The 24238-nt window shown below is 48.5% G+C and overlaps 1 protein-coding gene and 1 pseudogene across 2 annotated transcripts in view; one reads left to right on the top strand and one right to left on the bottom strand.

The window, feature by feature from the left end:
• Positions 1 to 8675: 8675 nt before the first annotated feature.
• Positions 8676 to 24238, bottom strand: part of Cds2 (CDP-diacylglycerol synthase 2) — a 45876-nt gene continuing 30313 nt past the window's right edge. Inside the window, exons 7-13 of one of the 2 annotated variants that reach the window (XM_087646413.1) lie at positions 23942 to 24024; positions 21647 to 21734; positions 20945 to 21013; positions 20023 to 20175; positions 16356 to 16475; positions 15954 to 16057; positions 8676 to 15736 (exon numbers count right to left, since the gene is read on the bottom strand). In XM_087646413.1, coding sequence (XP_087502539.1) covers positions 15604 to 15736; positions 15954 to 16057; positions 16356 to 16475; positions 20023 to 20175; positions 20945 to 21013; positions 21647 to 21734; positions 23942 to 24024 — 750 coding nt within the window. In that variant the 3' untranslated portion in view covers positions 8676 to 15603. The remainder of the gene's footprint in view (positions 15737 to 15953; positions 16058 to 16355; positions 16476 to 20022; positions 20176 to 20944; positions 21014 to 21646; positions 21735 to 23941; positions 24025 to 24238) is intronic. The other variant, NM_053643.2, reaches the window with a different exon arrangement.
• LOC120102115 (U2 spliceosomal RNA) lies at positions 11407 to 11467 on the top strand (annotated as a pseudogene).

The raw sequence follows: 24238 nt of genomic DNA, 5'->3' as shown, positions 1-24238 counted from the left end.
CAGGTTCCGGCGGTGTCTCTGGCAGGGGTCCTGCCGCTCCCCCACGGGAGCCCAGAGGCCTTATACAGTTTCCTCTTGGGCCAGGGATGTGGGCAGGGGTGAGCAGTGTTGGTGGTCTCTTCTGCTCTGCAGCCTCAGGAGTGCCCACCTGACCAGGCGGTTGGGTCTCTCTCTCACCGGGTCTGGGAGCAGAGAGCTGCTGCGGGCCGGGATCCGCGGGTGTGGGACTTCCGGTAAACACAGAACGTGCCTCCTAGAGAAATTCTGCTTCCGTGTGTCCCAAGCTCACCAGGCAGCTTTCTTGCAGCAGAAAATTTGGTCTTACCTGTGGTCCCGAGGCTCAGGTTCGCTCGTGGGGTGCTGCCCAGGGGCTCTCTGCAGCGGCAGCAACCAGGAAGACCTGTGCCGCCCCTTCCGGGAGCTTCAGTGCACCAGGGTTCCAGATGGTCTTTGGCTTTTTCCTCTGGCGTCCGAGATGTGTGTGCAGGGAGCAGTCTCTTCTGGTTTCCCAGGCTTGTCTGCCTCTCTGAAGGTTTAGCTCTCCCTCCCACGGGATTTGGGTGCAGAGAACTGTTTATTCGGTCTGTTTCTTTCAGGTTCCGGCGGTGTCTCTGGCAGGGGTCCTGCTGCTCCTGGGCCCTCCCCCACGGGAGCCCAGAGGCCTTATACAGTTTCCTCTTGGGCCAGGGATGTGGGCAGGGGTGAGCAGTGTTGGTGGTCTCTTCCGCTCTGCAGCCTCAGGAGTGCCCACCTGACCAGGCGGTTGGGTCTCTCTCCCGCAAATGCCTTATAAGCCTGAAGTGAAGGCAGGAAGATCGGAAGTTCAAGGTCGTCCTTGTCTACAAAGTGAGTTCAAGTCAGCCCGAGGGACATGAGATCCTGCCCCACCCTCAAACCCTTAAGGGAGAAAAAACCTACAAGTTTGAAAGTTTTACCTTGGGCCCGTGTTCAGTTAAAAAAAAAATGTCATGCGTGGAGCTCCACCCACCTGCCTCGTTTCTGTCACCTTAGTCACGGTTTTAAGGTTACCCTGTAGGTTGCTGATTGGCTCATGTTTATGCAGCAGATGTTTCGAGGCCAGGACATCGCCTGTCAGGAAAGGCTGGAGAGATTCTGCTGCTTCTTTCCCACTCGTTTCCTGAGTCGTTCCAACACTTCTCTTTCAGGAGTCGGCTTAAATTGCTAACGTATTCCTACATGAATCGAGGGGGCGCTTTATGAGTGCGCATGCTTAAATATGATAGGTACACCTCAAGCCGCCATGTTTATTATCTTTATCCATGTTCAAAATGTCCCACTTTAGAAGCCTCTTCTTATTGCATCAGAATCGTTTGACATTTTTTTTATAGTTTCCTTGCTTGTTTATGACAACACAAAATGGACACATAAAAAGTCTTTGCTCAGACAAAGGTCCCTCGACACAGCATCCACTATGAAGACTGTGTGTTGCCACTACAGGAGTGCTGCTCGGGGCACCCTGGTCCAGACCGGGGCTCACTCTCTGTTCACAATGGGGTCATCTCAACGGTGACAGGAAGGCTAACGTCAGTGTGGGGGTCAAACAACGGCCAAGTTCTCTACATAGACCAAAGGGGCAGAAGGGAATACCCAGCGCTCCGCTGGAGGTGGTGGCTTTGGCTTTTGAATATTTGAGACACTCTCACTCTGTAGCCCAGGCCAACCCGGAACTCAGCATCATCGGGCTAGCCTAGCACTCAGTATGCTCCTCCTTTCTCAGTCTCTTAAGCACTGTGACTACAGGTAGGAGCCATCACCCAGAGCTGGCCAGGTTTATGAAGCCAACTCATAGTTTATGAAAGTGTTTGTGAAAACTTACTGCGTGCCAGAAGTTAGAAAGGCTCTGTACAAGCAGAAGTGTATTTAATCCTTATACTTGCGTGGAGTGGTGCTATGCTCTGTATGTGCTATGTCCCCAATAGGCTTGTATTTTGAGTGCCTTGTCCCTAACTAGTGGCACTATTTAGAAAGGTCAGGTAACTTTTGGGCCATGGTCCTTCCATGCAGGCCATGGGAATGGGCCTTTGAGGGTCATGGCCCACACTTACTTCTGGTCCTACTCTTTGCCTCCTGTTTTGTCACATCAGAAACCAAATGGCCACACTGTGGCCACCATGTCTTCCCCACCAGGGATGGATCCCTTAAAGCTATGAACCCAAGTAACCCTCCCCTTCCTCACACTGCCTTTGTCGGACATTTGGTCACAGCAACAGATGTAACTAACATAGTTGGGCACCAGAGTGCTCATTATCCAGTAGTTCTCAACCTGTGGGTCGCGACCCCCTTGGTTCCTGATACTGATTTTATGATTTATAACACTAGCAAAATTACAGTTATGAAGTACACAATGGAATACCTTTATGGTTGGGTCACCACAGCAGGAGTGTCTTAGGGTTTTGTTGAGAAGAGACACCATGACCAAGGCAACCCTTATAAAAGCAAACATTTAATTGGAGCTGCCTTACAGTCTCAGAGGTTTAGTTCATAATCATCATGACAGGAAGCATGGCAGCACACAGGCAGACTTGGTGCTAGAGGACCTGAGGGTTCTACATCTTCATCAGAAGGCAGCAGAAGACTGTCTTCCACAGGCGGCCAAGGGGAGGCTCTCTTCTGCACTGGGTGTAGCTTGAGCTTACATATGAGACCTCAAAGCCTACGTACACAGTGACACACCTCCTTCAACAAGGCCACACCTCCTTCAACAAGGCCACACCTCCTTCAACAAGGCCACACCTCCTTCAACAAGGCCACACCTCCTTCAACAAGGCCACACCTCCTTCAACAAGGCCACACCTCCTAATGGTGCCATTCTCTTAGCCAAACACAGAAACACACGAATCTATGGGAGCCAAACCTATTCAAACCACCATAATGAGGAACTGTATTACAGGCTCACAGCATAAGGAAGGTTGAGAACCACTGCATTATACCGTAAAGAAAATAACTAATACAGGTGGACACTGCATTACTCATTTTCCAGTAAGGAAATGATAGAATAGACAGAGTAAGCAACCTGCCCAGTGTCACATAGCCAGTCAGCAGTCCTTCAACTTAAACAGAAAGGACAAGCCATTCCACCTCTCCAGATGTGTTAGGAGATCCGGGGAGGGAGGTCCAGCACTGGCTGGGAATCTGAACAATGCCTTGAAATATTCAGCTGACATCCCAATGTACCTTTAGTTCCAGCTGGCCCTAGGCTGCCTGAGCTAAGTCAGGGTATAGCCTGCCCTCCTCTTTGTCACCACGACGGCATTTTCCTTCTGGGTGCAAACAGCTGCAATGCAGCCCCGATTGCCCCGGAATACTGATGCCAGTTCTTTGTTTTGTGTAGAAAGACGTTCACTTCTCAGACCATAGTCTATCATGACAAACAGAAGCTTCTGGCCAGTGACTGTTGGATGCCAGGAACTGGACAAGGACTTTGCATACTTTCTCAGTTACCTCTACTTCACGCAGAGGGGCTGAGTGAGTGGTTGAGCAGTTTCACCGAGGCAGAAGAAAAGCCAGTGAGTGAGGTTGGGCTGGGATCCTACTCAACGGTGTCCTGAGCTGGAGCGCTTGAGTCTGGCTCCTGGTTCACTACTGCCCTCTGCTGGGCCTGTGGCAGCAGTGCCTGACTGCAATGGGTACTGCAGTTCTGATTTGGTTGGCTGGTTTGGAGTTTGTTTTATGTTTTTTGAGATACTTACATCATTTCCCGTTCCCTTTCCTCACTCCAAACCCTCCTGTATACCCCTCTTGCTCTCGTTCAAATGCACCGTCTTTTCTTTTTCATTAATTGTTGTAACACTCATGCATGCATAAAGGAACTGAATTTTACTCAGGCTTCTCAAACTGCAGAAGCCAGAGACAGCTTTAATCAAATGGAAGATGGGGCAGACAGAGGCAGAGGGGAGGCATTTCTCATTCTCCAATCTACTACAGGGGCCCTCAAAATTGCACATATTATAAAAGCATACCTGTGTATAAAATTACACACATTACATGTTATAGGAAATGAGATCTCCTTGGAGATCGAGGACCTGCCAAGCATCCGCAGGCCCTTCTCCTTTACAGATACTCAGGATTAAAGTCGGCCATTTCTCAGGAATTCTTTTGTGTACTGAGGACTCCATACAAAATAAAACAATTTTTATTGCTGGAAAACACTCATCTGTGTCACTAACCACATACAAAGGTATAACCCTGCCTTCTCATCCCAACACGTCACTCTGGTTCTCTTTACTTGGCTTTCTTATTTGTAAGAATCAGACACCTTTTTTAGGTAAGTCTGCAGATAGACAGACAGATAGGCAGGCAGGCAGGCAGATGGATGGTATATGCTAGGTAGGTGGGTATACAGATGGTAGGTAAGGAGGTAGGTACATATGTAGATAAATGATAATTAGGTAAATAGATAGGTAGAACTGTAGATAGATAAATGATAGGTAGTAGGTAGATAATAGATAAGTAGATAGATAAATAACTGATAGGTAGTTGGGCAGATGACAGATACATTCATAGATAGATAGATAGATAGATAGATAGATAGATAGATAGATAGATAGGATAGATAGGATAGATGACAGACAGTGTGGTGGTCTGAATGAGAATGCCCACCATGGGCTCAGATGTTTGAACACTTGGTCCCCAGTTGATAGGTTTAAGTGTGGCCTTGCTGGAGAAAGTCCGTCATTGGGGTGGGCTAAAAGGTTTCAAAGCCTCGTGCCATTACCAAGTCCCCCTCTCTTTTTTGTGCTTATGGGTCATTAGCTTCTGCTCCAGCTACCGTGCCTGCTGTCTCCACTCTGTCCTGGACTCTTTCTTATCCCTCTGACTGCAAGCCTACATGAATTCTTCATCTATAAGTTGCTTTCCTCATGGTGTCTTATCACAACAGATATAGAAAAGTGACTGATAGATAAATCAGGTTTGCAGGTAGCTAGACAGACAGACAGACAGACAGATAGCTTGTGCTGAATAGAGGTGAGCATTTGACAGGTAGCGTCAAATTTGAAACCCATGATGAAGTCTCTCCTTTTGTCACAGTGTGAAAGTCCTGCACCTGTGGGGTGAGTGATTCCTTGACAGCCATTCTCGGTTTCTCTACTTCTACTTGAATAATTAGGAAAGATTTAAAATTTAAACAAAATCCTTAATGTCAACAACATAAAATCACTCCAACCTCAAACCGTTGAAATCGCTTGTGAGCTCATAGGGCTTTAAATTAGAAGGAAACGCCGTCTGTAGCGGTGTCTAAGTGCTTGATATAGGCCACTTGAAGACACCCTGCCTTAAGCCTAGTAGGACCAATTTGTATAGTTTGTGACGTCAAAGAATCTCTATGATTTAAACAAGTTTCAGGTCCATTCAGAATTATGAATGAACTAAAGGTGGTCAGAGTGTTAGAAGGGCAGGGAGATGACAACTTTAAAAGACCTACACGTCCCAATTATCTCTCTAGGAACTGCTGGGCAGGCCTCCGGAAGGAGAGTCCCCAAACAAGGCTCTGATGCAGCCCAGTAATGGAGCAGAAAGTCCAAAAGGAATATTTCTACAGGAAAGTGGGTGTTTAAGGCTCCTTGAGTTTTAGAGACAGGGTCTCCCAGGCAGCCACAGACAATCTCAGACTTACGATCCTCTGCTCACTCCCTCTCTCGCTCCCTCTCTCGCTCCCTCCCTCCCTCCCTGGTGTCTGGCTACTAGCAAGCACTATACGTGGCCTTGATACTCTTTCAGACATCATCCGCTTTCTTGTGTTTGTGTTGAGGGCCCCCTCTCTGTCCTACACCCCCCTCTCTGTCCTATGCCCCCCTCAGTCCTATGGTCCCCCCTCAGTCCTATGCCCCCTCTCTGTCCTGTGCTCCTTCCCAGTCCTATGCCCCTTCCCTGTCCTATGCCCCCCTCAGTCCTATGGTCTCCTCTCAGTCCTATGGTCTCCTCTCAGTCCTATGGTCCTCCCTCAGTCCTATGTCCCCTCCATGTCCTATGGCCCCCTCTGACCTATGCCCTCTCCCTGTCCTGTGCCCTCTTCCTTGTCCTATGCCCCCCTCAGTCCTATGGTCCTCCCTCAGTCCTATGCCCCCTCCCTGTCCTATGGCCCCCTCTGTCCTATGCCCCCTCCCTGTCCTGTGCCCCCTTCCCTGTCCTATGCCCTCTCCCCTGTCCTGTGGTTCTGGTTTCTCTACAGCATCAGGCTTTCACTTCTGTCTCACTGAGTGGTTCTGCAGCATGGATCAAACAGGGGCTTAGTATTCTAAGATGTGAGAAGAAACTGTCTAGAGCAGTGAGGATTGCTGAAGAGTTGGGAATATGACTGAAGAAAGTGAGCCCTGTTTCATCAATATTATCAATTTAAAATGCTAAAATACATGTTTTCATACAATATATTCTGATCATGATTCCTCCCCCTCAATCTCCTCCCAGATCTTCCCCCAATTTCTTCTGTCTGTCTCTATTTATGTCTCCAAAAACAAACAGGCAAATAAAACAAACCAGAATAAAACAAAACAAAAAAACCATGATAAACACATTCACATGCAGATACACGCAGACACAGACACCAAACACGCATGCACGCACACACTTGCACAAACACACACACATATACAAAAGCACTCACAGACACATTCAGACACACATACAGAGACACAAACACACAGAAACACACAACAGACATCATACACAGACCACACACAATAAAAACACAATTCTTAAACTACTACAAATAAAAATTTAGAAAAATAACTAAAATGTTATTTTCTGAAAGAGCAGCAAGACGAGCCTTTGGACCATAGGAAAGATGTTTACTAGTTGGTCCACTTGCTATTTGGGATCTGAGAATATTTTTTTAATAGCAATAAGAATGGTGCTGTAATAGGAAAGTTCTAGAAAATGCTACATTTTTTAGTTTAAATGAGCATCTGGTGTTTCTGTATTTTATTGCTAGTGATAAGACCAATTTTTCTTCTTCAAAAACAGTCTTGCTATGTAGCCCAGGTTACAAGTCACCAGCCATAGTCTTCAAATTGCTAGGGTTACATGTGTACTCTATCCTTACCCAAGAAAATTTCTAACTGTTCAAAAGGAAATTCATGTTATTCCACTATGAAGGACACACTGGGGTAACATGAACGTTGAATAATTCAGTAAAGGGACACTAGGCCCACAGTTTCAAATGGTTCAGGAAGAAGGCGTGAGAAAAATATCAATGTGGTAAATGTTAACATCTGGGTGATTGGGTTGAAGTATGTTGGGTAGTCTTTATACTATTGAAACTGTCCTTGAGACATAAACTAATCAAAATACAGAGCTAAACAGCTACACCTGAGGAAGGGGCCAGCCACGCATGCTCTCCATGGGAGATTGCACCTGTCATGCATGGAGCTCCTGCATGAGTCCTCTGCATGGTGACCCATGGTGCAGGAAGTAAGAGGGCCTTGAATGAGGAGGAAACAGCTGCCTCTTAGCAATGACTCTGGAGATCTTCAGGGCACAGAAATTCCACGCAGAGCCCCTCTGATGCACTCACATACACATACCTACAGGCAGTGATGGGGAACCCCAAAAGGATAAATGTCTATCTAGATGATGGCCAGCATAGCAGTAGAGGGACTTGGGGAACAGTCTGTCCTGAAAAATAAAGATGAGAAACTTGGGACAAAGGAAGGTCAGGGAACTAAAGGAGAGACAGGAGACGGGTGGGAAATATTCCAGACACTCACTCTTCAAGAAAAGTCAAGGCTGAGGAGCAAGGAGAAGTTGGCAGAGGAACCAGAGATACACATCACTCTACACCAGGGGCCGCCACCGGCCTGAGAGCATCACTGCACCAGAAGGGTCACTTGGGAGCATTCTGGGGATGTTCCAGCAGAGGGGGCCAGCCACCTTGGAGGTCAGAAGACTGCTTTCACTGCCAGGAGAGTCAACCATTTTTACCCATCCATTGCTGCACATTAGAAGCACAGTGCGAGCTTCTTTAAAAATAATAATAATAATAATAATAATAATAATAATAATAATAATAATAATAATAATGACGATGATGTTCAAGTTAACATTTCTGATTTAACTGGTCTCAGCTGCCTGGATACTGGAACTTTCCGAAACACCCTGATTATTTTTCACCTGCGGCCAGGTTAGAGCATCTCTTAGTTCAAGCAGATACACAGCTGTTTCATTGAAGATCACCAGAGAAGTCCTAAAGAGCTGTAATACTTAGATCCTTGGAGAAGGCCTTCTCCTAAACCTGCTTGTCCCCAACTCAACACCACCCCCCTGCATTCACTCCCAGCCAGACTCTGCTCCATCCTTCCAGCCTGGTGTGTAGCAGGGTCTGGGAAGAGGATGTGGAACCACAGCTGGACCCCAAAACGCATCCCACACCAGCCCAGGCTACGTAGTGAGACTGCCTAAAAACAAACATAGAAACTAACCCCTCAGGAATAGAGATGAATGGCTCAGTGATTAAAAACACCGGTTGCTCTTCTGGGGACCCAGGTTCAATTCCCAACACCCACCTGTAATTCCAGTTGCAGCCGGATCTGGTGCCCTCTTTTGGTTTGTCCAGCAAACAGGCACATATTTGGTACACACATCCATGCAGGTAAAACATCCATACACATAAGATAATAACTTTTTAAAAGGGCTTCTCCCATCAAAAACCACACACAGCCTAGAATTTAGTATATGTTTATTTGTTTAATAGGAACATTCAGGTATATAAATAAGGTAAATACTTTCCAATATACAATATATCACATTCTTATACTGCGTTGAATCTACGGGTGTGGTGAACACCAATCCTAAGTGCAGAGAGAAAGGTCGGACGTGGTGGCAACACTGACTGGTGAAGCCCGGGCTGGACAGAACACACACGCACATGCCTGTCTGGGGAGACCAGAGGACTGCCACATGGATTTCACACAGCCAGGGACTGAGTGCCACTGCCCAGGTCTGAGGGCAGGAAAGCCACCAGGCACTGTGCATTAAGTGAAGTAAGTATTCCCTCCACACAATGGAAGAGGCTGAGAAACAGCCTGGGGTGTGTGTCCTGTCTGCCACTGTGATCCCTGCTGCTGTTTGGAAAGTGTTTAAACGTCAGCAGAGATTTGGGTTCACAGACTCTAGAAGAGGCCAGTGAGCTCTCCACAACTCCCAGGATGGAGAGATTTCCTAAGGTGTTTTCTGGTCCCTATGGCCACCAGGAGCACTGCACTGGTCTGAGTCTACCTTGAGTTGTGTGACTCCCAACCCCTTTTACTGCTCTGGGTCCTGTTGCTGTTCCTGTGGCTCTCAGGAGTCCGAGCCAGATGAAGAGTTGCTGCCCCCAGAGTCTGAGTGGCTCCCTTGTCTCCATTCTCTCCCCTATGTTCAGCCCTAGACACCTCCCAGTGTGGCCTGAGACAAACCAATGAGCGAGAAGAAAGCTCATACAGAGGACTCTCATAAACATGTATGCACATTCAACTCACTGGAAAAACATTCTTACCCTCTTTCTACCTCAGTGTTCCTTTGAGAAAAGTCCGTTGAACCAGCACACAAACCTGGTGGATGAGGAAAGGGTATTCTAGTAAGGAAAGCAGAAAGGGCTGAGGTGAGACCTAAAAACAGTGTAACTTAGAGCAGGTGGCTGTGTGGTTAGGCCTTCTCAGACACTCAGGGAACTCGGACATTCATTCAGGAGCTATGGAGCTGGGCCTGGCCAGAGCCTGGGAGAGCAGCACTCAGGACCTCTATTGGCATCAGACTTTTCCCTCTAGATAAAAGGACGGCCTGTCCATCAGATGGCACGGCAAAGGAGGGATCAGGGCTGGCAAACACAAGTGCAAAAGAACAAGAGGAGCTCCATATCTGAACCCCAGCAACAGGCCTATGGGCCTCACTAACACCCGGGACACTCCACAGCTGGAGCAGAAGTTCCCCCTTACTACTAACAGAGTGTGAGAATCTCCTGGGTCATGTTAGCCAATGCCACTCAATAAAGGTGAAGACCACAGACAGACAGACAGACAGACAGACAGACTCACTCCCCCCCAATTCCCAGTATCTATTCAGAAAACTGAATTAAATATCTCTCCATTCATGATTAACAACCTATGTGTTCCTCTCAATAAATCTCTTCTTGTAGGGGAAAAAAAACCCAATCTATGTGATTTGTTGCTAATCTAGAACAAACACTCACGTCACCTGTCCTCAATGGTCGCCTGCTCTAACCTGTCCTTTTAAGAAAGAAAACCCAGGTGGTGGTGGCACCTTTAATCCCAGCACCTGGATAGCAGAGGCTGGCAGATCTCTGAGTTTGAGGCCAGCCTGGTCTTCAGAGCAAGTTCCAGAACAGCCAGGGCTACACATGAAGAAACTCTGTCTCAAAACAACAAACGAAACCAGACAGAGAGGGAAGAGGGGGAGTGGTTACGCTGTCAGCGCTCAGGCAGGGCTCTTAGGCTTCTGGGTGGTACACGAAGCTTAAGGTTTGTTTTCTCTATTCTGCTCTACTCCAAAATCATCCACTTGTGGGGGAACTGAGGGTTCCTGAGACGTACAACAGAAGTAGAGAACTTGCCTGGGGAGAGCAGGGCCCAGAGCAAGGTAAGCTGTGGCTGCCCAGTAGAGGCACCACCAAGTCAGAGCAAACAGCCTTTCTCCTGTGAGCAGTCTCCACCACCACAGGGAAAAGAACAGGAACGCCAAACAACCTCACATCATCCCTCAGTCAGGCTGGCCTCAATGCTATGGAAACACCAAGCTGCTGCCCAGGGCTCTTACCATTGGACCACTGAAGAGCTTCTCTTGGGGGGACAGGAACACCAAACTAGGTCCAGGCAGTGAGAGTGTGGTGGCTGAATCCCCGGCAGCCCATTAATGTGGGCTGAACTCCTCGCTGAGCTCAGGTTGAAAGAATGAAATGAAAACAACTACCGTTTATTGAGTGCTTACTAGGTGCCAGGCACCTTGCTAAGGGCTTACATGCATTAGCTCATCCGTTCCTCACAGCAGCTGGTCGGAAGTGAGGCTGCCTGCAGCCTGTAACCGGACCAGACAGAGTGCTACCTAAGCCTCAAGTCTGTTGTCTTCGCTTTGGTCTCAATGTCTAGCACAGAACTTCAGTTTTCCCATCTGTGAGATGGGATAATACCACCTAGGCAGAGCTTCTTCTGGATTGAAGGAGCTCATGCATGCAAACCCCCGGCACTGTGTCTGGCGCATATTAAGCACTGTTTGATTGCAATTATTAATAATGCACTGTTGCTACTTCATTGGCTGACGAGTAAGATACAGAGCCAGGCAGTCACCTGATAAAGGGGGAGTGGGGACAGGTCTTCAAACAGCCAACGGATCTGAGGATCACTGGCCGGTCATAAAGCTCTGGCTTGCGTGTAGTCTGCCCTTCTAGTCTCAAAATCAATCGCTTCTCGGCCTTTTGGCTAAGATCAAGTGTAGTATCAAAATCATCCCTACATCCTAAAGCCCTAACAGGTCAGCATCCAAAGCACACCTAAAGTGCCCCCATCACCAGGGGCTTTTGACCTTTAGAAAAAAAGAGAGAATGTCTTGCCCGGGGAAGCAGCAGCCCAATGCTAATGGCCTCCACCACAGGAGAGCACAGAGCCCAGGTAAGGTCGCTCCATCAACCCAAAGAGAGGGAGGCTAGAGTGGACAGAAAGGTGGACCACATTCTAATGGCTATGTGTGCTCATGAGCATGGGCGAGCCCTGCAAGAATGTGAGGACGACCCAGGACCCACAGATGAGCCCAGCAAAGCCCTTAAATAAGAACTCTCCTTTGCTCCTTGGTCTATACCCCAGCAGGCTCCTGGAAGGTGCCCATTCAACCAGGAACTGAGTCAGGAAGCAGAAGCCAAGTCTTTAAACACAGGATGTTGGGCAGCCGTGAGGAAGAGTGGTAAGGGGAAGACTTCACCCACGCTGAGTCTGAAGATCTACCCAACAAGTAGCCTCCTCTCTGGCAGCTCCCAGCTCCTTCTGGGACAGAGTGCCTGATAGTTGACAACTCCTATTGTACCTGCATCAGTCACCTGTTCATGCTCTCTTAGGCCTTCTTCTCATCCTGACCTGGAAAGAGCAAGAACCCTGGATGCACATGAACCTGCCCTCCTCCCCAAAAAGCACAATATGCACATAAGCACAGTATGCACATAAGCACAGTATGCACAAAAGCACAGTATGCACAAAAGCACAGTATGCACAAAAGCACAGTATGCACATAAGCACAGTATGCACAAAAGCACGGTATGCAGGAGTAGTAGGCACAGCCAGGAATTACTCTAAAAGACAAAGACAACATGGCCTTAGATTACTAACACAACAAGTTTTACTTGTGACATCCCACATTGATAGTGAGGAAAAGGCTTCCCTGGGAATCTACCTCAGGCTGACTCATTGAGGAACACAGTGACTGCACACAGAACTGCAGAACTGTGTGTGACATGCTCTGTCCTGAGTCCTTAGGTCACTCCTCCTCCCAGCTCCATCAACAGCGAGGACTGACCTCGGCTTGCCACTCAGTGAACTGAGGGATCCCTTCAGAGCAGGTCCCAGCCAACCCAGCAATTAGCCCAACAGAAGGTCTCTGCTGATTCTCTTGAAATGCACTGCTCAAGTTCTCTTGTATAATACAGCCCAGGTTACAGGATGAAAGCAGGCAGAGCAAAACACCAGAAAAACCTTCACAGTCCACCTATGTAAGATTACATGTTACACTTCACACCTCTGAAGACTGCCTCACACACACTACAGTACTTTAAGAATAATTCACTTTATTATTATCATTATTTATAATGTGGTTATAAAGCAGAAACTAAGACTGAGAATGTGAAATAGGCTGTGTGCATGTGTGTGTGCATGTGTTTATGCATATGCATGTGTGCGCGTGCCTGTGCATGTGTGTGTGCATGTGTCCATGCGTGTGCATGTGTGTGTGCCTGTGCATGTGTCCATGTGTGTGCACGTGTGCGCATGCCTGTGCATGTGTGTGTGCATGTGTCCATGTGTGTGCATGGGTACACATGGACCATATGGATGCGCATACTCTCCCAGCTTCCTTCACTTTCAGAAGACACAAATGTGAACTTTTTGACAGTGAAATGGTTGTGGGTGAGGAACATACACACAAAGGGAAGGCTCAGTTTTCCTGAGAACAGTCGTGAGCAGGACTCACCAGGAAGACACCCCGGCTTGTTCTCAGCCTGGTTTCTGGGACCCCGCTCTTCACCAAATCCTTACTTCACCTGTTATATGCTAACAGCCACCTAAGCACTGCCCAGGACTGGCCTGGGTCAGGGCTCCATGGCCTGCAGGAAGGAACACTGCAGTATTTCCTGTGCTGGGGCCTCAGGGACTAGCTAATAACGCTGTCCCAGAGGCACACTTCGAGATGGGGTACTTTCTGGTTCCACCCTGTGGCTCTCACCTGAGATACCTCAGAGGGCTGCTAGGAATGGTTGGCACACAAACTGGAAAACAGTAAAACTGCACAGTGCTTATGCTCACACAAAGTGGGAAACACAGCCATGTGTCAAAGTGACAAACACAGAGTTCATGACAAGGAAAGGCACAAACATTTTATTTCTGACAAGACAAAACGAGTGTAAAGCAAGCTATGTGAACCACGGAGATCTGCATGGTGCCGTGAACGCAGTCTCTGGGGCCTGCCTGTTTAATGAGACAAACAACACACTGTACAATCGCATGGTGGCACTGCTCCCCTGGCTACCTGACTGGGAAATGCTCTCACAAGACTGGGGAACTCAGGAAAGAAGAAAAACCTGGGGCCGGCAGCTCCAGTGGGCACTGGGTTCAGTGTTTTAGGACACCAGTTTCCTCAAGCCTCAGCTGCTGCCAAGAGTGAGCCCTGGCTGCTGGGGAGTGGTGTGCCCTGCTCTACCTAATTTGGTGATCCAAGGTTATTTTTCAATCAGAAAATTGCAGTTTCTCAATCCCAATCACCATTGAGAATCTTAAGGAACAATTGTAAAACACACCTCAGTGTACTTCCTCTCTTAGGTGCCCATGACATGACTTAATAGCAACAGGAGGCCGCTGGTGACAGAAACTTCTCCACAGAGTTTCAGAATTGGTGAAATTTGAGGGCAAGTCAGAGGAGAACCCTCAGAGCAAAGCTCCCACTCAGGGCTGCCCAGCCAGAACCAAGCTGAAGGCAGCAGCGTTGCGCTCAGTGTAATCCTGGGAGCTGAGAACAAGCCACAAGGTTGACAAGGAAGTCAGGGCTGAGAGACAAGGAGCTGCTCCACCCCTGCTCCCATGGGGCACGGCGGACACTCTGAGGGCTGACTGAGCACTGGACACTGCAGCCTCCTCAGCAGTCGGTAAACTGAGGCAGGCTGTGGGTTAACACTCAGGGAACACGTTCCCTCCCTGCCAGCCACTCCTTCCCACGTCAATCTCAACCTGCAATTAGGAAGGGGAAGAATCATCACAGCTTACAAACAACAGCAGAGGTCCCCAGGCTGCATGTGCACTGGTCATACGCCATAAAAAGTGTACACTGAGTTTTGAAAAGGGCCGAGCCTCTTGACAGATTAGGTTGGCCATAATTCCAAACAGGATGTAGGGGCTCTGAGGACGTCCGGGTATGATTGAAATCATGGAGGAAACAAAGTGACAAACAGACACACATACGCTCACCTATATACACAACACAGCAGCAACACAAGTGGGCTCCCAGGCAAAGGGAGTGTGAACAAAAGCCCTCTGCTCCCCACCTCAGGGGTCCCCCCAGAAGGACTCAGCAGCAGCAGCAGCAGCAAACCCACAGCACAATCGTGAGGGCCTCAACTCTGGAAATGCGGTCTGCAGGACCTCCCTCCATGGCCACAGATGCCTGGGTGGTGCAGAAAGGGCTGTGACAGTGCGCTCTACTGCACACATCTGGAACATTACAGTAGCGGCTTCTTTTGCCAGACGTCATAAATTCTTCATGCTTTCTGAGAAAAGGAAGTCTGAAACCTTCTTTCAGTCTGTACGGTGAAAGCAAACTGTAAGCAAAGCTCACGTGTCCCCCGCAGAATTCTGGCTTGGACGAGATGTTCATCTGATCGGTGAACCTCCCTCCCACAGTTCCACAGAAGGCAGCCCTCCATTGCTCCCAGACAGAATGCCTGCAGAAGCCCCAACAAAAGGGGTCAAAGACAGCAAAAGCAATGGAGGCCATGAAGCCCCGCCCAGGTGGGAAAGTCCCTCAACCAGTTAGACCCAGATGAATGAAAGATCTCTCACACACCCAGAAACAACTGGATGGGCGGGGGTCAGACCCACCAAGCAGACACCCTGAGCTGGGCAGCACTGTCCTTCATGCTGCTCAATACCTGTACTTAAGAAACCCAAATGGTTCTTCTCTGTGACTTCTTTGCAACTCAAAGCTACTCACAGCCCACATTATAGACAGACAGTATATACAGATTTAAAAAAAAAAAAAAAAAAACACAAATTAAAAAGGTTAAAAAAAAAAAAAAAAAAGACGGTGAGTTGAAGCTTCTCATTATCTAAGTCACAGCAGCTGGGCTGGCCTTGGTGACCTGCCCCTCACTCTAGTCCTATTCTGGCTCTCCTGGCCCTGGGTAGACTACTCCTCTTCCAAGGCAGACATCAGAATCCCCTTGTCAGTCAGGTGAGACTTGAGTGTGTTGAAGATGTGAAGCTGCTGGTCCGGCCGCAACGTCAGAAACTGCTGAATCAGTTTGCTCGGGTTGGGGCCCCTAAAACAGAACATGAAGCACCCTGAGTAGGGGCCAGCTACTGCTGGCCCAGGTACCCATGAGACACCCAGCTACTGCTGGCCCAGGTACCCATGAGCCTGATTCCTGAACCCACTCTTAGTGGAGGGAGAGCGACCTCAAAGGGTCCAAACAGCGGAAGAACCACACTCAGGCTTTAAAAGCCCACTCATCTGGTTCCAGTGGAGCAGATCCGCACCTGATAAAGCTGGCGATGTACACGTTGACAAAGGTGGCCATCAGGTACTGGCAGTCAAAGCGATCCATGATGCCTCCATGACCAGGAATGGTGTTGGCAAAATCCTGTGGAGGCAGAGGAAGGAAGGGCAAGACTGTGCTCAGCAACAACCGAATTCCAGACTAATGGATCCACCCGATGACCAAACCCTGCTGGGTCCAGAAGGCGATGGACAGAGGCATGCGGTCAAATGCTCAGGCGATCACAGGGCACAACTAACAAACTAAATTCAGCATGAGGGTCAAGAGGAACATACATTGAGTGCCAGGGGGCATGACCTGGTATGAGGGGTGAATGTTGATGGAGCGGGGCAGGGAAGAGATGGGCGACCAGAAGGGAGGGGCAGCGGGGAAGTTTCCCTACTTTGATTTTAAAGGCCCGCTTGAATCCACTTGCGAAGAACCCTCCAAATGGGCCAATGAGCGAGGCGAAGGTGGAGAGCGCAATGCTGTGGATCTGGAAAGGGTACATCCTCATGGTTTTCTGAGGAGAGTGAGCGAAACCAAAGTCAACAAGTGTGCACATCTGGCTTCTCAGTTAATTAAGAACTTGATAAAACAAGGTCTCTATTTTCTTCAGTCAACCAAAAGACTGCAGGGCTGGAAGACGGTCTGCTGGTCAGGAGCACCTGCTGTTCCAGCACAGAACCTGGGTTGTTCTAATGCACATGGTGGCTTTTTACCATCTAGCGCTCTATTTCAAGGAGATGTGATGCCCTCTTCTGGCCTTCACTGGTACTGCAGGCAAACACAAAAGCACGCACCCAAAGCATTCATACATCTAAAGGGAATGAGTCTTTTTTTTTTTTTTTTTAAAGATGTATTTACTTATTCTTTAGAAGTACAGTGTAGCTGTCTTAAGACACACCAGAAGAGGGCATCAGATCTCATTACAGATGGTTGTGAGCCACCATGTGGTTGCTGGGATTTGAACTCAGGACCTCTGAAAGAGCAGTAAGTACTCTTAAATGCTAAGTCATTTCTCCAGCCCAGGAATGAGTCTTTAAAACAAAAGAAAAAAGAAAAAAGAAACAAAAAGAGAGAGACAAACAAAGAAAGAAAGAAAATTGGCCCACGCTTTTAAATCTCTAACGTTTGGCCTAATAGTAGACCATCATGATATTCTGTCTGGAGTGGTGGCATGTGCCTGTAATCCCAGCATTTGGAAGGTAGGAGCAGGAGGATCAGAAGTTCAAGGGCACCCCCAGCTACAGGGAGAATGTAAGGTCAGCCTAAACTGCATAAGAGCCTGTCACAAACAAAGGAGAAACTCTGGAATTAGCTTCTTATGAAGAGAACCCAGCCTTAGCTTCCCAGAGAATATGACAGCAAAAGGATGAGTGTTTAGCAGTCTTCTCTGAGGATTGTGGGTATTTCACACGAACCTAACAGGCACAACTCTGTAACGGTGAGGTGTAAGGTGGGAAGGTTCTCATTAGTCCTACAGCAGGACTGGAGTTCAGATCCCCAGAATCCATGTAAATGGCGAAAGTGCATGGCAGCCACCTGTAATTCCAGACCATGAAGAGGATCCCAGAGCAAGCTTATCTCAAGAACCTGCCTCACCAGGATAAGGCAAAGGAGCAACTGAGAAAGATTCCTGCCATCAACCTTGGGCCTCCACGCTTATGTAGGTATATATGTAAATATGCACACATTCATTCATACATGCATGCACACACACATATAAACATGCACAGACACACATACATACATATATGCACACACACAGACAGATAGACACACACACATACACACACAAACATGCACACAGACAGAGACACACACATGCATACATACATATATGCACACAGACAGACAGACAGACAGACAGACAGACAGACAGACACACACACACACACACACACACACACACAAAGAGAAAAGAAATAGCTACAAGCCAGGGGGTGTCCCAGCACTCAGGAGAAGGCAGAAAGATTCCAAGTTCATTGTGAGATCCTCACCATCACCGCCCCCCCAAAGAAGCAGGTACAATGTTGAAGCTGAAATCTTCCTAATGGATGTTTTGTGCTTCCTCACAAAACCCATTGGTCTACAATGCACTGTGGGTCCATCTTTTATCCAGACATGACTATGGACCATACCCCGGTCATCTAAGAAATACCAGCTCACTGCTGGACACTTGGTTATGTGGTGTCAGAACAGCTTCTAAGTGCCAGAAACCCATCATGCTCGCAATGATAGGTGCATGCTTTCAAACTTCTCATTTCACCTGAAATGCAGATTTTTATCACTGGTAACAACTGCTATCAGTCACTTCTGTTTAAGCAATAGACTTACGTCATTCTTCTTAAGAAAACTATGTTACACAACCAAATCTTCAAACAGAAACCCTACCCTGAGAGCTGAGCAGCCAGCTGAGCTCACAACTTAAAACAACAGGACATGCCTTCTCTTTGGGACACTCTGTGCCTCAGTATTTGGCAGAAATACTTTCTGTGTATTTTCCATTTCAGTACAGAGAATATTAAAACGGTGTCAAGGATCAGGAATATGTTAATGAAGTTACTAATTTTAGAGTCCCATCGAGGGCACTCACCAGAGTATAACTAGCTTGTGTGCACCTGCAGAGTGAGTAGCATAAAGCAAGCAATGACCTGTTCCAGGGCTGCTGCAGCGCTAACCCCACCCACTGTGCTGCAGCGCTAACCCCACCCACTGTGCTGCAGCGCTAACCCCACCCACTGTGCTGCAGCGCTAACCCCACCCACTGTGCTGCAGCGCTAACCCCACCCACTGTGCTGCAGCGCTAACCCCACCCACTGTGCTGCAGCGCTAACCCCACCCACTGTGCTGCAGCGCTAACCCCACCCACTGTGCTGCAGCGCTAACCCCACCCACTGTGCTGCAGCGCTAACCCCACCCACTGTGCTGCAGCGCTAACCCCACCCCCTGTGCTGCAGCGCTAACCCCACCCACTGTGCTGCAGCGCTAACCCCACCCACTGTGCTGCAGCGCTAACCCCACCCACTGTGCTGCAGCGCTAACCCCACCCACTGTGCTGCAGCGCTAACCCCACCCACTGTGCTGCAGCGCTAACCCCACCCACTGTGCTGCAGCGCTAACCCCACCCACTGTGCTGCAGCGCTAACCCCACCCACTGTGCTGCAGCGCTAACCCCACCCCCTGTGCTGCAGCGCTAACCCCACCCCCTGTGCTGCAGCGCTAACCCCACCCCCTGTGCTGCAGCGCTAACCCCACCCACTGTGCTGCAGCGCTAACCCCACCCACTGTGCTGCAGCGCTAACCCCACCCACTGTGCTGCAGCGCTAACCCCACCCACTGTGCTGCAGCGCTAACCCCACCCACTGTGCTGCAGCGCTAACCCCACCCACTGTGCTGCAGCGCTAACCCTACCCAGTGTGCTGCAGCGCTAACCCCACCCACTGTGCTGCAGCGCTAACCCCACCCACTGTGCTGCAGCGCTAACCCCACCCACTGTGCTGCAGCGCTAACCCTACCCACTGTGCTGCAGCGCTAATCCTACCCACTGTGCTGCAGCGCTAACCCCACCCAGTGTGCTGCAGCGCTAACCCTACCCACTGTGCTGCAGCGCTAACCCCACCCACTGTGCTGCAGCGCTAACCCCACCCACTGTGCTGCAGCGCTAACCCCACCCAGTGTGCTGCAGCGCTAACCCTACCCACTGTGCTGCAGCGCTAACCCCACCCACTGTGCTGCAGCGCTAACCCCACCCACTGTGCTGCAGCGCTAACCCCACCCACTGTGCTGCAGCGCTAACCCTACCCACTGTGCTGCAGCTCTAACCCTATCCACTGCCACTAGCTTCACAACCACCAACTCAGTGTCATTAAGAAAATGTCAGCCCAGGGAAAGAGGTGCATACTATTCAGTAAGCAGGATCCTCTGGGAGTCCACATGATAACTGACATGAGGTTAGGAAAGGTCTCCTCCACCCTTACCCTGGCATAAGGCGCAGGGCCCTAGCGAGGAGCTACTATCTCTGGAGGAAACTCCTCTGTGCTATCACTCGTGTAAAGGGCACGTACCCAGCCAACGAGCGACTGGATCACCCCGGGAATGTTGTACTCCTGCAGGCGGAACAGGTCAGATGGCTCACAGTCCACAGTGAAACTGTTGGTGTCATTGTTGTATTCCACAGGACAGACGAAGCATCGGTACCCAGACATCACGTAGGAGAGCTACGGACAAAGAGCAGAGGGCAGGCAAGACATCAGTGGTAGACATTCAGCCTGGCTGGCCAACACCTGACTGACTGGGCCACGAGTCTCAGAGTGCCTCCCACCTTGGTCACTTTAAGCCATGGGCTCAAAGAGCCCGTGTTTCACCACACGTGTAGTTCACCTGAACTGTTATGCAATAAGACTACACACGCACTACACATGTGTCCACATATAAAAACTTGAAAAAGCCCAGGCCAGATCTGAACAAAGAGCTGTAAGGCAACTAGGGTTCCACCTAGGGACCCTGCCCTACTGTGCTAAGAATCTCTAAACTCAGAGCTACATGGAAGCTATGGTGGAGGGGTGGGCTACAGTGAAAGCCAGCCAGCACTAGAAAGGGAGGGACTAAGGATTGGCAGCAGGGGGTGGTGTCCTCAAAAAGGCTAGAAGTCTGTACTCCTCCAGGCAAGTCACGTGCAAAAGAAAATCTGAGTTGAAGCAACACATTTCACCTCACGCCCTACTCCAAACTGCTGTTGTCACCCCAATATTGGTGTTACCCGGCACATGGGCGTAGGGGCACATAAGATATACACGGGCCCTACAGAACTGCTTGGAAGCTGGAAGCTACCATGGCAGTTACAGAATGCCTTCTTTTCAGGGAGGGTCAGCATTGGGCAAGAAAGAGTCTCTGGTTTGGGAAGACATATTCTCTGCTCCTGCACAGGCCTTTGACGATGGTGTGAGTCCCTGTCTCCTCCCCATCCAGATGGGAGCTACTACCTACCAGAAGGCCAAACACCACAGTAGCAAAGAAGCCCCCAATGAAGCCTTCCCAGGTCTTCTTTGGAGAGAGCTGCACACAGAAAACAACACTGTCAGCAAAGGATACTTCTGTAGCTCAGGTCTGGTACTCAATTACTTATGAAAAGTATTTCTAGCCAGAGATGACAACACACACAATCCCAGCGTGAGGGAGACAGAAGCAGGAGGATCTCTGTTTGAAGCCAGCATGGACTAAGAGTGAGTTCTAGGACAACCAGGGCTACACAGTGAGACCCTGTCTCAAAACCATGAAACAAGTATTTCTAAATAAAAACAATCTTCAATTAATCATGTCACTTTCAATTCTCCCCCAAAATGTTTTTTTCTTGATTCCTATCCTATGTTCTTCAGGTTACTTTTCTTTCTATTCCACTAGTGGTTAACACATTTACTATATTATAAAAATCCACGTTAATAAGAATAGTCAAATAAAGAGCAAAGCCATTAAAGTATGCCTACATAAAAATATCTTCCTTGATAGATTTTTTTGAAAGTATTTGCCAGGGTCTCTTTGATCCTTTTGTTCTCTAACCCAGCCCCAGAGTAACATGAAGACAGGACCACAGTGGATACACAGCAGCCAGTTCTCCTCTCTACCCACTGACACGCCATAGAGAGAGAGTCCCACCCACTAAGGCAACCCACGTCAGGGAGATCCACTTACCTTAATGAGTGGGGTCCGACCAAAGAAAAAGCCAAACATATAGGCCATAATATCATTGCAGATGACGCATGAAATGGGAACAATAAACCTAGGAAAGACCCAAAAGGAGTCACTCTACCCAGATGATCTCAGAAGTCCACCGAAGAGCGTCAACAGTAATCCGGTGCCAAAGTAACTCGCGGTGTGTTTATAATGCAGTAAGGTTTAAGTTGAGAAGAAAATGAACATGAGAAGAGACCGGGAATCGGGAGGTGGGAAGGAAGGAAGAGAAGGCAATAAGGGGAGAACAAGGAGAAGACCCTGCGCACGCGTATGAGAGCATAACGAAATACATTCCTACTTTAACTGGCGTCTGTAAATAAAAACCTAAAAGAAAGTATGTCAGCTATGGTTGCATGAGCCTCTAACGGCAACTCGGAAGGGTAAGGAAGGACTGCTGTCAGTTCAAGACTAGCTTAGGCTGCACACTGAGACCACACTCAGAAAAGGCAGTTGGGGAAGACACACCAAAATGCCATACCTAGTGCCCGGCACTGGTGTCCACTGACTGACGGACTGACTGACTGACTGACTGACTGAGTCAACACTCCACAATAGCCACTTGTTCCCTTTTCATTAAAGTACATGAACAAGACGATAAGCTGTTAGGGTAGGAGAAACACTGCTTATTCCCACTCCTACTACGAGTCCCCAAAACAGCCATTTAAAACCATTTTGACTTTTTTGCCTAGCAATTACCTTCGTGGTTTTTAACAGCATACAGCATCAGTGTCATAGTTAACTGCTTACTGTTTATTACTAGCACTAGTATCCCCTATGGTGTTTGAACGAGAACAGTCCCCACAGATCCGTGTATGTATAACTCGGCTCATTAGTCAGTGGACTTATTGGTGAAGGACTAGGTGTGGCCTTGATAGAGGAGGTGTATCACGGGAAACAGGCTTTAAGGTTTGGAACTAAAAACCCAAGAGCTGGAACTAAATTTACTTTGCATTATGTTATGGCTATAAGCCTATAGGGGCAAGGGAACAGAATGTGGTGGTTTGAATAAGTATGGCCCCCACAGACTCATGTGTCTGAATGCTTGGCCCACAGGCAGTGGCACTGTTAGGAGGTGTAGCATTATTGGAGGATGTGTGTCACCATGGAGGCAGGCTCTGAAGTCAAGCTACACCTCGTGTGGCACACAGTCACCTTTCGCTATCTGGGGATGAAGATGTCGAACTCTCAGCTCCTTCTCCAGCACCACGGCTGCCTGCACACTGCCATGCTCCACACCATGATGATGGACTAAAACTCTGGAGCTGTAAGTCAGCCCCAATACTGTCCTTCCTAAGAGCTGCTGTGGTCACGGTGTCTCTTCACTGCTATGAAACGTAAGACAAGCTCACTGTGTTCACCTCCAAGCCCCACAACATTTCAAGGCGTCCAGTAGTCTCTGCTCTACATAGCTATAATGAAGCCTTCATTAGAAACGTTAGTTTTAGTTACTACTGATCCTAGTGGTATGCTCGACCCAGGGCTCAATTTAGCACTTTTAAATACCTAATAAAGACCAGACAGGGAAGGAGCTAGTTGGTGCCTCCCTGGGCCATTACACTTGTTTTCAATATAATATAAATATAAGGCTAACATTTACATTCTAATTCTGAGATGAAGTTTGTGTGCTTGTCACCCACAACACCCAATGCCTCTCTCATCACACCAGGTGTGTCTTGACCCTTCCACTGAGGGCACCTAACTTCTCCAATCACTATTCTTCTGAACCACTGCCAAATTCAATTCTCAGGCATTTGATTTATTTTTAATAAAGGAAATCAGCTTCCCATCTACCTCTCCCTCTATATGGTCTTCAGTAGGGTCAGCTAACTATTTGCTCTTGACCCACACGCTCCTGTGTCTTTTGCCAAGTATGGAATTAACAGTTTTCAAAGCCCTTCTACAATCACTTCCCTTCTCACGTGTGCATTCCCATTACTCTCCTTGGTACACGTTGCTAGGAAACCATGACTATGTCACCTATGCTGTCAAGCCTGCTGCCTCAGGCCTTCACCTTTGGTCTCTTCTGTGTACCTGTAAAGCTAGTCTGACCTATGGCATCTACATCACATGGGAATGGACGAGAAATTCAAATCAGGTACCACCCCAAACCTACTGACTCACACACTCATTGCAAAGCTACCCACAGGAACTTCTGACAGGTGGCAAGCCTGAAAACAGAGACCCAGGTCCTTGGCCTACCTGAGTGAGAGAGACTACCCCAACACCAAAATTCTTCCCAGTATCACGACTTACCATATCATTCCTTCAAACAAGTTATGGATAACAAGATGTGACTGCGTTACGACAATAAGCAAGGTCACATGGGTCCAGCCAAACTGCAAGACAAGGAAATGAACTCACCTTTATGACCATAACAGCTTCAAAGAATAAGGAATAAGTGGGAAACTGAGAAGCAGGGAGGACGGGCTTTAATAACACCAGCCCGACTGGCATGACAAGTACAGAACAAACTTCTGGAAGTAACGTGGTCTTTCCCAGCCACAGTCCTACCAAAAGTATGGCCTGTGCATGGCCGACGCATGCCTGAAA

Source organism: Rattus norvegicus, chromosome 3 (assembly GCF_021556685.1).
Source record: "Rattus norvegicus strain SHRSP/BbbUtx chromosome 3, alternate assembly SHRSP_T2T, whole genome shotgun sequence".
In the NCBI taxonomy this organism is placed as follows: domain Eukaryota; kingdom Metazoa; phylum Chordata; class Mammalia; order Rodentia; family Muridae; genus Rattus; species Rattus norvegicus.
This window is presented reverse-complemented; position numbering and strand designations above follow the sequence as displayed.